The 13,145-nt window shown below is 42.8% G+C and overlaps 2 protein-coding genes across 13 annotated transcripts in view; one reads left to right on the forward strand and one right to left on the reverse strand.

The window, feature by feature from the left end:
- LOC6735125 (NACHT domain- and WD repeat-containing protein 1) overlaps positions 1-4,484 on the reverse strand; it is a 34,094-nt gene extending 29,610 nt beyond the window's left edge. For 8 of the 12 annotated variants that reach the window (XM_016181643.2, XM_016181630.2, XM_039291502.1 and 5 more), the window contains exons 1-2: positions 4,298-4,483; positions 3,202-3,323 (exon numbers count right to left, since the gene is read on the reverse strand). The gene's annotated coding sequence lies outside the window, so the exon portion shown is untranslated. Of the gene's footprint in view, positions 1-3,201; positions 3,361-4,213 lie in introns of all 12 variants that reach the window. The other 4 variants (XM_039291495.1, XM_039291497.1, XM_039291496.1 and 1 more) reach the window with 4 other exon arrangements.
- A 5,398-nt stretch (positions 4,485-9,882) lies between these two features.
- Positions 9,883-11,257, forward strand: LOC6735126 (glutathione S-transferase 1). Its single transcript, XM_016168423.3, has 3 exons — positions 9,883-10,026; positions 10,106-10,214; positions 10,627-11,257. Exons 2-3 carry the CDS (start codon positions 10,117-10,119, stop codon positions 11,204-11,206), a joined length of 678 nt encoding a protein of 225 aa, XP_016028410.1. The 5' UTR covers positions 9,883-10,026; positions 10,106-10,116; the 3' UTR covers positions 11,207-11,257.
- Positions 11,258-13,145: the final 1,888 nt, after the last annotated feature.

Below are 13,145 nucleotides of genomic sequence, written 5' to 3' on the forward strand. Positions count from 1 at the left end.
TTGTAAATATATTGGCTTACTTTTAAAAGCAGAAAATTCAAAGTTGACCTAAATAATATTTAAAGTGAGCCGCGTTTCCATTCAATTAAAACTTGAATTTCAAGTGCAATTAGAAAATATTTTTAATTAATTTTTCTCGCTGCTTTTGCAACTCTAGCTGTCGGCATTTGTTAATAATTCTATTCCAATCAACTTATTCGTTTTTTTTTTGTATACCGGCAGCTGCTTTTCGCTGCCCTCCGCACATTTCTCTTTGTTTTCGTTGCCATAATTCATTTCCCGCTTTTCTGGAGGCCGCGAAAAGCACGGGGAAAACCCTAGAAAAATGCGTTGAATGCGAAAAACATTTTGTAAAAGCCAGGATCAAGTGTGTGCATTTTCAGGGGAGAAGATATGTGTGTGTGTGTGGGTGGGTGCGTTGGTCTTGCTTATTAAGTGGTTCGAGTGCTGATTTATAGCACTTTACCCTCCAGTCATGACGGTTATCCTGTCAGCTTCAACTGAAGGACAGGACACTCGTCCTCTGTCCTTCATTCCTGCGGACGGCGCACCCAGCACATTCGGTTAAAGTTTTAAGCGCTCACTTAGCATCTAAAGTGTGTTCGACAGATAAATGTTCTACACGCGCGTTACTCATACGCCGGGTTGGCAAAGGTAAAGCGGCTGCAAAAACAAACCGCACTTTACCTAATTGAACCAGCCACGAAAAAATAACAAGGTCGCTGATTAATTTAGCTGGGAATGTCATTTAATGCTTCAACTTGACGATAAAGTTACCACTTTTTGGCACAGTTTAATTAGATCCGTTGTAAAAAGAATTACCAATGAGAGAATTTATTATACCCCTTACTCGTAGAGTATAAGGGTATACTAGGCAGAAGGAAGCGTTTCCGACTATATAAAGTATATATATTCTTGATCAGAATCAATAGCTGTCTATCCGAATGAAAGTCGAGATCTCAGGAACTAGAAAAGATATAAGATTCAGCATACAGATTCTGGAGACAAAGACGCAGCGCAAGTTTGATGACCCATGTTGCCACGCCCACTCTAACGCCCTACAACCGACCGAAACTGACATGCCCACATTTTTAAAAAAATTGTTGGACATTTTTTCGACTATAGCATTCTCTCTTGTTTTTATATTTTATAATGATCATTCTTTTTTTCGTAAAACCAGACACATAAATAACAAATTTTCATTTGGTACACGTGGCTTGGAACAGAGAATGTATTTTCCAGTTGAAATAATCTAACATAAGCTGAAGTACATATTGTTTCAAAAATATTGCTCATAATTCTCACGATTCCATTCAAATTCGTTCTTGTCAGTTTATAACTCTATGTCTTTCTGTCTAGATCGTTTTCATTTTTGGCAAGTAGCGAAATTGACTTGAACTACATTTGCCCGATTTCTATTTTCCCCCCAAATGTTTACACTACCACTCACAATATCTTTCGCGGCCCATTCGCACAACAAAGAACGCAACGGATGCAATAAAAAAAGGTGGCAAGTCTGGAACAAATTAATATATTTACGGACATATGGATTGCTTGGGCGGACGTATTAAACTGGCTGTAAAATTGACCTACGGGCATTACTCAAGTCTGGCGATCGCTATCGGATTTTGCTCGACCCAAATAAGATTTTCCCGAACCGTGGAAATGGACATGGTTTCGGTCAAGTGCAAAAGCAAAAGCAAAGGCACTCGCCCATAAACTTTTTATAGTTTCAATAAATATAAAATTTGAGAGCCATTAAAATCGGTCCGAAACATGCAAAGGCATTCTGCATTTGTTTGTTGCCGCCGTTCTTTTGCAATTCACTGTTTTTGTTCGCTTTCGAGTTTTATGTATGTGTTTCGAATAATGTGAGCGTGCAGGATTTTGGGATATGCGTACATACGATATTCTGCAGCGAATATAAACAAAGTTTTAATGTTTATATAGAGCTCAGAGAGACAGCGTCAGCGAAAAGCGAATTACGCATACGCCATGAATAAAATATATCATTTTCGGGTATGGTGCTAATTCACTTTCTTAAGCTTGGAGAATTTAAACGGCAAACTGAGCTCCTTGCTAAGTCGATTATTAAAGTGTTATAATGATTTTGTGTTTTTGGTAGAAAACTCTTTTGGCCAACCAAAAGTTTGTCTCTTTTCATGCTGGCTACTTGATTTTGACATTTTGCTGGAGCATTTGGCGCATATTTATTTAGCTCGATTGCTTCTAGTAAAGCACTAACTTACTGGTAAACAAACATGAAAGAAAAACGCTTTCAAGAGACTTTATTTAACCGGTGGCAAAAGTCAAAATACTTTAACGGTCTGTTAAATTTGGTCTAAATTAAATGCTCGCTTATGAATTCATGCTACAAAGTTATGTCTGTTGCTTAATTTATATTATGTACGGTATCTTGCCTGGGTTTACTACTAAATGAAATATCGATTAATTACTTGCCAATTTACCCTCATCAACTTTCTGCCCAAACCTTTAATTAGAAGTAAACGAATGTTCTGCTGGATGCCAAAAGCCCTATCTTATTGGACATATCATTTAATAAACACATATGGCGTTCGTGTAATCCACGATGGTTTCGCTGAATTATCAGACATTAAACTCTTTATGAAAATGCTAAATAATGAACTTGGCGAATCGTTAAGAGTTGTACATGCCCATACACATGAATGCTTATGTACGCACGAGTTTTGGGTAATTTTTTAATAAGTATTCAACGCTTCTTCGGGCAATTTTTCCATTTTACCTGAGTGTGTGCGTGCGTCGTAAACATTTTTATTGGCCATTTTCGACATGAGAGGCAATGAAAGGATATACCAAGCCAGGTCGGAAAATGCTTTATGATGGCCGAATGACGGAAGCAGAGACGGAGAAGCAGAAACAAAAATAAAAACAAAAAAATGAAACATTTTCATTTCCATTTTCGTTTGTGCTTTCGTTTTTGTTGTTTGTCATGGCCCATTCAATTATCTTAATATTACGCATACGCCGCATGGGCTGCCAGACCAAACAGTTTGGGTCGATGTGGTGAAGGCTGGATTGGGGTAGCCCAAGAAGAGAAGAAACTAATTACCGTCGGCCAAATAAACAAGACTCTCGAGAATTTCGGCCTGAGTGCGTTTATTGATATCGAATTGCGGCTTAAATGCGAGTGGAATTGCGGCCGACTCGCGGTTCTCTTACCTTCTGCCAAATTTCACGCAAGGTCCGGCAAAAATCCGTTAGTCCATCATTGTTTCTACCAACTGATTTATTCACAAATTATTTTCACTTTTTCATTTGCACTGTGCTTTCCGCTTGACGTGCTATAAATTCGATAAACAGAAACGGAATCGTTGTGGACTAGAAAGGACACTTGGCGTTTGACTTTGGTCCTGGCGTTTTAGTTTGGCATCTCTCATTTACATTTTATGCATATTTTAATTGTTTTCAGATACGGAAAGACGTGCCAAACGCTAAAACGCCCTCGGAATCCGCACAGGCGGAAGCCAACAATGAACAATGAACAGGTCCTGCGGCTCGGGATCCAGCTGTGGTCATTGCACTTGGCACAATTCCTTTCCTTATTTTTTTTTGCCTCGTTTTGTCTTCATTTAATTGAAAATTAGAACGAAGTTTGTGCTGTCCCAGACAGGATTTGCATTGCCCCAGCCCGTGCCCAGTCGCTTTGTTTGTTAAACTTCAATTAGGCAAGTTTTTCCAATTAAAATTTGCGCGCTGCAATTTTAAGGGTTCTTTGCTGGCCGGTCTAACTTTCCGAGTGGTTGGTTTAATTGGTTTTTATTTTCTGTAGCCCCTTTTATCGGGCTGCATTGTTCCCATATCAATCTCAGTCAAGCTAAGGGAACCCGGACGGAGACATCGATAAATGCAAAAGGGTGCCGAACCGAGAAATGGGTCGGAAATCGCATTGCCCATTTAGGACATATATTTAATTGGGGAAATGCTGCATCTTTGATGGCCGAAAAGGGAGATCTTTTAAACACATAATCCTTTAAGAGCCGATTTAATAATCTACTTCTTAGTATGTATATTTAGATACACTCCATTTAAGGCTAGTAAGCGAACATAGTTACGCAGGTCGGGAAATGCAATGCCGTTTAGGCAAAAGTCTATAATCAAAGGAATGTCGCACCTGCTGCGGGGGGGAAGCTGGGGTAAACTGGAATCGCTGGATATAAATATAAACAACTACCCCATGCCGTTCTAATGCCAGGCCCCAAACTCCGGTGTCTGTGTGCGTGTGTATCTGTGTGTGCTGGGTATTTCACTTATTTACACTTCACTTCGGCTGCTGATTTTGATTCTGCCGCCGCTGCTCACTTGTTCGCGCGCCCGTTTTCAAAGTTTTCCCCAGCTTTTCCTTATTTATTCATTTTTTTTCTAAATATTTGTTTGGGTGCCGCCAGGTTCGCTTTTCCGCTGCGAGCACCAAACGCTTTCAACTTCGACGAGGAACTGAGCGGCGGAGCAGCTCGGAAAAGCCGAAAGCTTTCGGCCCAGAAACACTATGGAAATGGCACACAGAGAGTGAGCGAGGCAAGGAGCACAAGCTCATGGGGCTGGCTGTTGCTTTGTTTTCCTCGAAATCAGGCCGAAAACGAGGGGAGTGGGCCGAAACACTTGTGGCTCAAAGAAGGCTTCCATGTTGCCGGCTGTTTGGCAACACGTCTGAATGTTGCCCCAGCCATTAATCGTGTTGCCTTGTCGCGTGAGATGAGTGCACTTTTGCACACACTCGTACACCTCGAAATGCCGGCACCTCTCGACCAATTAATATCGACCGATATAAAGTGTAAACACTTTTTGGCCTTAGGCCATCTGCTTCTGGCCAAAACTGGCGGCCAGATAAGATAAACAATAAAACACCCACGAGGCATGTTGCTGCTACCCCGTGTTGTCATTGCCACACTGCTCAATGGGATTTTTGTTTAGTGCGGCTCGCATTCGGATTCAGATCCACATTCGGTTGCCAGTGCCCAATCTGCTCGACGACTGTTCGCTTTTTCGGATTCTCGATTCCCAGGCAGAAACCGGAGGAGCCGTCGAATGCGGTGAGCTTTTGGAGCCTGCGGCTCGGGTTCCACTTCCACTCTGTTTCACGATGGGCCCAAGAACCCACCGCCCACCGACCGCCAGCGTCTTGAGCCTCTTTGGCGCCCGACGAGGTGACAATTCCATTTAAGAATTGCGGGCATAGCTTTGTTATTGCCCATGACCATTCTAGCCAACCATTCCGGCTAACAATGGAATAGTTATCTCTTCGTTACTGCCCTAGACTGTTTAGTGTTGTGGAATTAGTTTATACTTATCCGATAGTATTTCATTTGGAACGAATCTAGTTTACAGAATGGATTTATATCAACTTGAAATAGATTACGTTTATCATGTTTTTAATAAAGCTAAGTTTGAAATATTAAATATGTTAGGTGATTCAAGTGTAGCAGCTTAAGAGCTCCTTAGCATCATCGACTAAGACGTCGTGGATTTATGAGTCGTCAAAGGATACTTTTCATTAAATGGTGCTCCAACTGTAATCAAATAGTTCTGTTAACGAATTGCCTTTTTCACGACATTATATAGACATTTACATAAAGGTCTTTATTATCGCGGAGAAGATGCGCCGCGGAAGGGCAATGAACTTTTGTTTTCGCAGGACCTTAAAGCATTGGAGCTCAGGTGTCGGGTGTACCGTCTGCTGCAAATTAAGTGCGATTAGTCAGCCAACGGGTTGTCACGGATGCCCTGGGGCATTAGCATAAGCATGATGGTCCCCGGGGTCCGGGTCCGCTGAAATGGCTGCTCTCTGGTCCCTGGACAAAATCAATTTCTGTAGTTAATAAGCCTGCACCCTGCTGTGGATCAAGCTGCGTGCTCTTTTCACGAGAGACGCCACGAGGCGGGCGGATGGGTTCGTGCCACCGTGGGATGTAATTAAATGGATGTGTTTAGAGGTCCTGCGGCGCATTGTGTTGCTGGCTGCTGCTCGACGGACTCCTGCGATCCTTGGGCTAATGCACTGGCTCCCCCCGATGATGTTGCATAAATTAATTGATTTATCAAGTGCACGCCGACTCTACGTCTTAATTAGCATTTTCTGTTTGTGGTGGCCCACGACGCGTATACGCAATTAGTACATATTTGCCTCGTTAATTACTGGCCATGTACGCATTAGATAACAGGCCACACGTGGCCCGGCAGCCTTTTGAGGATTTATGGCAAAAGGGTCTGGGCCAGAGCTGCTGGCCAAGGCACGAAACACCTCCATCTGCTTAACGACCCATAAATCTAAACACTCCCGCCACGGCACATAAATAAAACCCAATTCAACGCAATAAAATAAAATGTCCAGATAATGCATTCGCAAAAATGAGAAAAAATCAATTTTTAGTTTTTAGTCTATGCTAACCTGTACCAGTTAGCCACATTGTGAGCGTTTGCAAACATTTATTTTAGCTAAGCCACAGCAAATTTTGGCCAAAGTGCAAACTGGTTAGCTGACTGTCAAACTACCAACGAAATTCCAGTTTTGCGGCTGCCAATTGAAATGCTTTTCGCATTGAATTGTTTTGAAAGTGCTAATGGGATTAAGCAGATCCTGAATGGCTAAGAGGATGATGATGAGCTCTGATGCTGAATTCACTGGGAGCAAGGGGATATTGTGCTTAAATGAAAATAACTAAGAATAATTTAAGCTGGCTTATTTAATGGCATTAAATTGGGTACATTGGGCCTTATGCTAGGGTTTCATATTAAAAATGTGCTGCTCATAAATTTAAAGTGAAAATTTCCCGTTCAGCTTAACTCAGAGTGCTGGTATGACATTTATTTCGATTCCAAAATTGTGTCCCGATGGTAAGGTCGAGAAAAAAATACATATTTCGACCGCATCTGTTGATATAACGTTTTTCCTGTACGCACATCCGTGTGTATGACCATAAAACAGTGATACAGCATCTCTGCCTGTCACTCTGTTGATGCATTGAATGGCCAAAAGGCTTAGAAAAAGTGATGAAATGGGCGCTGAATACATGGCCAAAAAAAGAAAAAAAATGGGCTCCGCCTACCACCTGTTTGGCTTACAGCGCTAATCCATCAATGGCAACAAGGCAGAAAGTGCCAACAGCAGCTTCGAGTGCTTTAGCCCAAAGTAAACACTGGCGCAAAAAATAAACCCAATAAAATTGCCAATGCTTTTGTTTAGAAAAGCAAGAACAACGAGCCACCGGCTCCATTAAAATACATATTCGAAAAGCCCTAAAAATCCATTCATTCAGGTGGGTCGTAAAAGCGCGAATGGCCGCAATTCCCCAACCACCACCCACTCATCCACTAACCCACCAACCACACACACACACACACACATATGGCCGTGGAAAATGGCCCTCCATCATTCATCGATTGGGGATGTAGATTTCCCGCACTCCGTAATATCCTGCAATCGAAGTTGGTGTTTTCTTTTATTCTACTTCCATGCCGTACTTTTCCCATGTTCTACGTTTTATTTATGCTCGTATTCTTACAGTTCAATAAAGTTCAATAAATTCAGCGACTAGCAAGTGGATTTCGCTGATAAACACAGACGGATCAAACAAATTAAAGTCCTTAGCCTTCCAGGCATCCTGTCGCATGCGAAAGATGCAAAAACAGATGCTTTCGACTGGCTTACGGGTTCTGAGTCCTGAGTTTTAAGTCCTGAATCCGACAGTGTCAGCGGGCAGAAGGTCAAAGGCACATCGACTGGCATTGATGGACGAGGGGGTCAGGATCGAAAACATATCCCAAGGTCATCGAAGCCACACATGTAATCGCTTACCCGTAGTTGTAAAATGAAAAACCAATTTAGGCGCCATATTTTTCGATTTTAAAGAACTGGCTTTAAAATGGTTTAAATATGTTATCCGGAAAAGTAATAAATATGTATATATTTAGGAATTTATAATGTTCATCTTACCATTTGCAAATCAATAATTGTTGCGCATAAAGTTGATGCGGCAAATACCTTGTAAATCACAGAGACAATTTGAATTCCAAGAAATGCGTCACTTAATTTGCAGGAACAGCAGCAGGACCTCTTCTCGTCCTTCTCTTTATTCAGCTTGATAGCCATTGTCATCGACAGCCATCGATTTGTGTTTTTTTTTTACAAAGGACTGCCCTTCATTTGACTTGTCTGCCGTTCCGGATTCATATCTATATCTAAATAATGGGATGTCACTTTTAATTTGAGCGGCGATTAATATGCCTAGTCAGTGGACTGACTACCCTTAGACGCAGAAAATCCTCTGTTCGCAGTTCCAATAAAAAGCAGAATGGAAAAAGAGACAAAAGCTGCAGGATTCAAGGCATTTCGACATCTTCATTGTGCTTATCTGATTCAGGGCAGAAACACACACACTCTCGTGTATTTAACTTTCCACTAAGGATGCCATGGATACTCCCAGTCGTTCATTGTTGGTTTTAGAGGGACAATTAGCCGAGTAGTCCCCACAATTTAATTGTTATAAATGCCAAGGCTGAATGTGAATTAAGTAATATTTATGGAAGGCAGTGAAAGGATATCGGGATGCCAGGAAACTCTTCCCACGCGTCAAAGGATCATTAATTACACTGGATTTTGCACTCGAACAGCTGACTCAGTGGCACCACCACGTGGTGGGCGTTGCTCTCTAGTCCGTCTCCACATCCGAGTCCTGGCTATCCTATTACCATTAATCTCATGCACAGAGCAGTGAAAGAGCATCTGCTAGATAGTCCTGGTTGTGATTTCAATTAAGCACCCAGAACGGGCCGAAAAAAAACCAAGTTATGAAGATAAATGTCACTCGTCAAGTGGCAATCAATTAGTTAATGCTTTCAGGACCCACGGGACATACACACGTACATACATACATATCGTTGTACATAGTTTGCCCCATCGCCTCGAGGCAGCCGAAAAACTTCTGAGGCTCTGCGCCTGAGTTCGTGTTTGTCACAGAAATTATTCAATTACCAAATTAAATTTAATGCCTTGTACTCGAAGGAGGTCGAAGGAAGCAGCCAGCTTGCTTTTGATCCCACTAAAAGCTTTAATAACTGCAAATTGCTTTCACAAATTTGTCTTCGAACGGGAAAAGCTGGAAAACGAGGGGGTGTGGCCTGGCGCTGGGGCTTAGACGGGCGGAAAATGGGGGACGCCACCTGCCCGCATACCTGGGCAAACATTTTTCTCATTTCGGTGTGGCATCCCTCGCCCGTGACCAAATATTTAAAGGCATTCGACGTGAGCGGCACTTTCAGTTCGGAGTTCGAGTTCGATGGGGCAAAGGCCAAAACGAACCATTATCGACGTTTTTGTCCCCCTGCATGCCACATTAATGTCTCTATCTACCTGATGCCGAGCATCAGAAATCCAATTATATTCACTTTATGTACAAAAAGCTCCTGCAGCCGAGCAAAGTGAATCCCTGAATGGAAAACCCTCTGGCCTGAACCATTAACTAATTCCGAAATCCGCTTAAAAATTTAATTTTGTTCACCTTGCAAAAGGGCTGTCAGTGGGGGCTCCGAATCCGCTTAGTTAGTCACCTTTTCAATTGGCCCAAAAGAAGATGCTCATTCGATCGGAGTTTGAAGGGCTTTCTTAAATACAATTTAAAATCAATAAATATATTCAATAATCAATAAAAAATATATACCCAGATAGTGGAAAAACTAACACGAAATTTTTTACATTTTTCTGGCATATCGATCTGTGGAATCTACATACCTAATATAATAGTTAGGATAGTTAGGATACTTTAATGTAAACGACAGTCTCATTTAAAGTATGTTAGCTTTTGCTCAGGGTAAAGCTTTGATGACAAGATCATATAAAGAGCCCCACTCTTTTGAGAGCGTTGAACAACTCGATGATGAGCTTTGCGAGAGCTTCGGCAACGTCAACAATCAACTTGTTTGTCTCTCTTTAATATTTCAGTTGCTTTTTTACCCTCAGCTAAGCCGGTTGCATTTTAGTTAAACGAGAAAGTAAGTGAAGTGGCAAAATATTTGTGTTTTGTATTAGTTTATGGGTCACACAAATAAGTAATTAACCAATCTATTTTAGCTGCCTGTACTATGTCGGCCAAACCCATCCTCTATTACGCTCCCCGTAGTCCCCCCTGTCGTGCTGTTCTGCTGACGGCCGCCGCCCTCGGTTTGGAGTTGGACTTGCGGTAAGTTGTTCCCCCCTCCATCGGACTAGCTGATAAACCGGTCTCCCCCACGACCACTCTCTTCATTAACCCTCCGTTTGAGCAGTGGGGTCTTGATAGCCCCGCGTTTAATATGCTGGCCATTTATTATTTAATAATTAAACATTAAGGTACTTAGCTAGGATAGCAGATGGTAAGATTATACTGTCAACTAATGGGACCAGTCATGTTTAATAACATTTTCATTAGTTATGATTTAATAGAAAGAAAGAAAACGAATAGCTTAGTAAATTTAAAAGCTGATCATGAAATGGGTGAAGAATTAGTTGTTGTTTTGACAAACTAATGGCTAAACGACTCTCTGCTCTCTCAGCACCTGTACTCTCGTTTCTCCGCTATCTCGCTCACTTTCTCTTCTGCCATCTCTTTCCAGACTCGTCAACGTAAAGGCCGGAGAGCACAAGTCCGCCGAGTTCCTCAAGTTGAATGCGCAGCACACGATCCCCGTGCTCGATGATAACGGCACCATCGTGAGCGATTCGCACATTATCTGCAGCTATCTGGCAGATAAGTACGCACCGGAGGGCGATGACTCCCTGTACCCAAAGGATGCGGAGAAGCGCCGCCTGGTGGATGCCCGTTTGTACTACGATTGCGGTCATCTATTCCCGCGAATCCGTTTCATCGTCGAGCCGGTGATCTACTTCGGAGCTGGCGAGGTGCCCAGCGATCGAGTGGCCTACCTTCAGAAGGCCTACGATGGCTTGGAGTACTGCCTGGCTGAAGGAGATTACTTGGTGGGCGACAAGCTGACCATCGCCGATCTCAGCTGCATCGCATCGGTGTCCACGGCCGAGGCTTTTGCGCCCATCGAGTCGGATCAGTTCCCGCGCCTGGTGCAGTGGGTCAAGCGCATACAGGCCCTTCCATACTACCAGAAAAACAACCAGGAAGGTCTGGATATGTTGGTGGGACTGGTCAAGGGACTTTTGGCCGAGCGACAGCAGAAGTAATCGAAATGGCTTCAAGGAAGATATATATTTTAATATAATCGGTTTTTATTCAAAATTATAATGGTCTTTGTTTATTTTGCTTGAGTTCTGGTCTAAAAATCTTAAGCTTTAATTTAGCACATAAAAGAAGAATTTCCGATTTAAGAACTTTTGATGCCATAAATCCATCTCAAACAATCAATCAATACGGCGAGTAATAAAAACATGAGTTTCATTAGACAGCAGCCAGGACGATGAATCAAGGCCGGAACAGCAAACAATAATAGGAGATGTGATACTGTGGGTGTGGGTGGGTGCTTTGTTGGAAGGTGAGACAGGAATAGAACCGGAGACAGGGACAGCGAATGCGAGAGCGACAGTTATGTGCAGCTGGTCGAAAAGTAATGGCAAAACTTTTTTATGGGGAAAATGGGAAAAGCCGCGATGGCGAAGGCAACCAGTAACCTGAACTGTGTGTGTGTGTGTTAAATTCAAGCCAGAAAGTTTTTCCAGAGTCCGCTCGGCTCCTGGCCATTGTTGTTGTTGGTTGTTTGACTTGTCGGTGTTTGGCGGCGGTTCTCGTTATTGATTACAAGCTGTAAGTGATCGCATTTATAGTTGTTAAAGCTTCTTTTGGCTTTAGCTTGTTGCGGCAGCCTCTTGACTTTGCTTCTGGCTTTTGGTTTGCCATTGCCATTGGCATTGGCATTGGTTTGGGCCACTTGAACGGAAATAACTTGGAAGTGTGACACGGATTTTCTTTCAGTTTAAGTCTATTTAAACTTGTTCTCCAACTTTGAGGGGGAAGTCATTTATTCTGTGTACTCGAAGATTACACAAATGGTCGCTAGATGAGGTTGTGCTACAAGCTTGAAATATTGAGATTATTATTCTATTAATATTTTAGTTTAACATTCTATGACTAATCTTGCCCATCTTATGGGAACATTTGCTCCTTCATACGTTTTCCACAGTTAATATATTCCCAGTTTGTCAATAAATATTTAAAAAACCTTTCGGCCAACATGTTCGAAAAGTAAATGCAGCCCAGGGACACGGAGCTGCAAAATGGAGCTGACTTTTTGCACACATTCTGCCTTGATGCACTCGGATATGGCTGACGACTTTTCGCAAACGTGATGTGACACTTCACTTTGCACTTATGGCCGCCAGTCATTGTCGATCAGAAGTGGCGACACGAGGCGAGTTGTGTGCATCCAGTGTGGTATCCGGTATCCAGTATACAGTAGCCAGTATTCCAGTATCCAGAGCCCAGTAACCAACAGCCATCAGCCAAGGGGCATCAGGCATCAGCCGCAGGGTGGCACTCCGTTCCGATTGAAGTGCAACACTGCGGGACAAAAGTTTCGCCGCCGAGGAGCAGCGGTCCGTGCAACTGGATTTCGGCCACATTTTCATCATGGTTTTTTCACAGTCTTCAAATGCCATTAACTGTGCGGCGTGGGACGATGGGATACGACGGGGCTTTTACTTTTCTCCCTTTTGTCGGGGCGGCGAGTGTGTTTTTGGGATTAAAATTTAATGCCGCAAAAGGAAAAAGGCAACCTAAGCGCGTGCCAGGAGCGTTAAGTAAACCGGGGCCAAAAACTGTAGCTACCCATGATTAATGATGCCTTTTTCGGTGGCCAGGACGCCAGGACGGCAGGACCTTCGCCCATTTCCGGTTCGTTTAAAGTTGAAACGTCGCCGGCCATCTGTTTGCTGCCTTGTGCCTTCAGCCGGGGTCGCTTCATTGTTTGCTCTGCGGTTGCGGTTTGTTTAACAATGAAATTAACTTCTCACTGAGCCAAGGTCCATCCAGCAATTGCCAAACAAAATTCAATATTTCGCTGGCATTTGGAATTTGGCATTCGGCCATGAAGCCGGCTAATTAAACTAATTGGAATACGCATTTATTGTGCGCAAATCACAATCTGACCGATTACCAATAAGCCAAACA

Source organism: Drosophila simulans, chromosome 2R (genome assembly GCF_016746395.2).
Source record: "Drosophila simulans strain w501 chromosome 2R, Prin_Dsim_3.1, whole genome shotgun sequence".
Taxonomy (NCBI): domain Eukaryota; kingdom Metazoa; phylum Arthropoda; class Insecta; order Diptera; family Drosophilidae; genus Drosophila; species Drosophila simulans.

What these genes read in the sequence shown, in the direction of transcription:
- LOC6735126 (XM_016168423.3), top strand. Translation starts at nt 10,117, where the DNA reads ATGTCGGCCAAACCCATCCTCTATTACGCTCCCCGTAGTCCCCCCTGT. An exon ending in GGTTTGGAGTTGGACTTGCG is followed by an intron (nt 10,215 to 10,626) that starts GTAAGTTGTTCC and finishes ATCTCTTTCCAG; the next exon opens with ACTCGTCAACGTAAAGGCCG.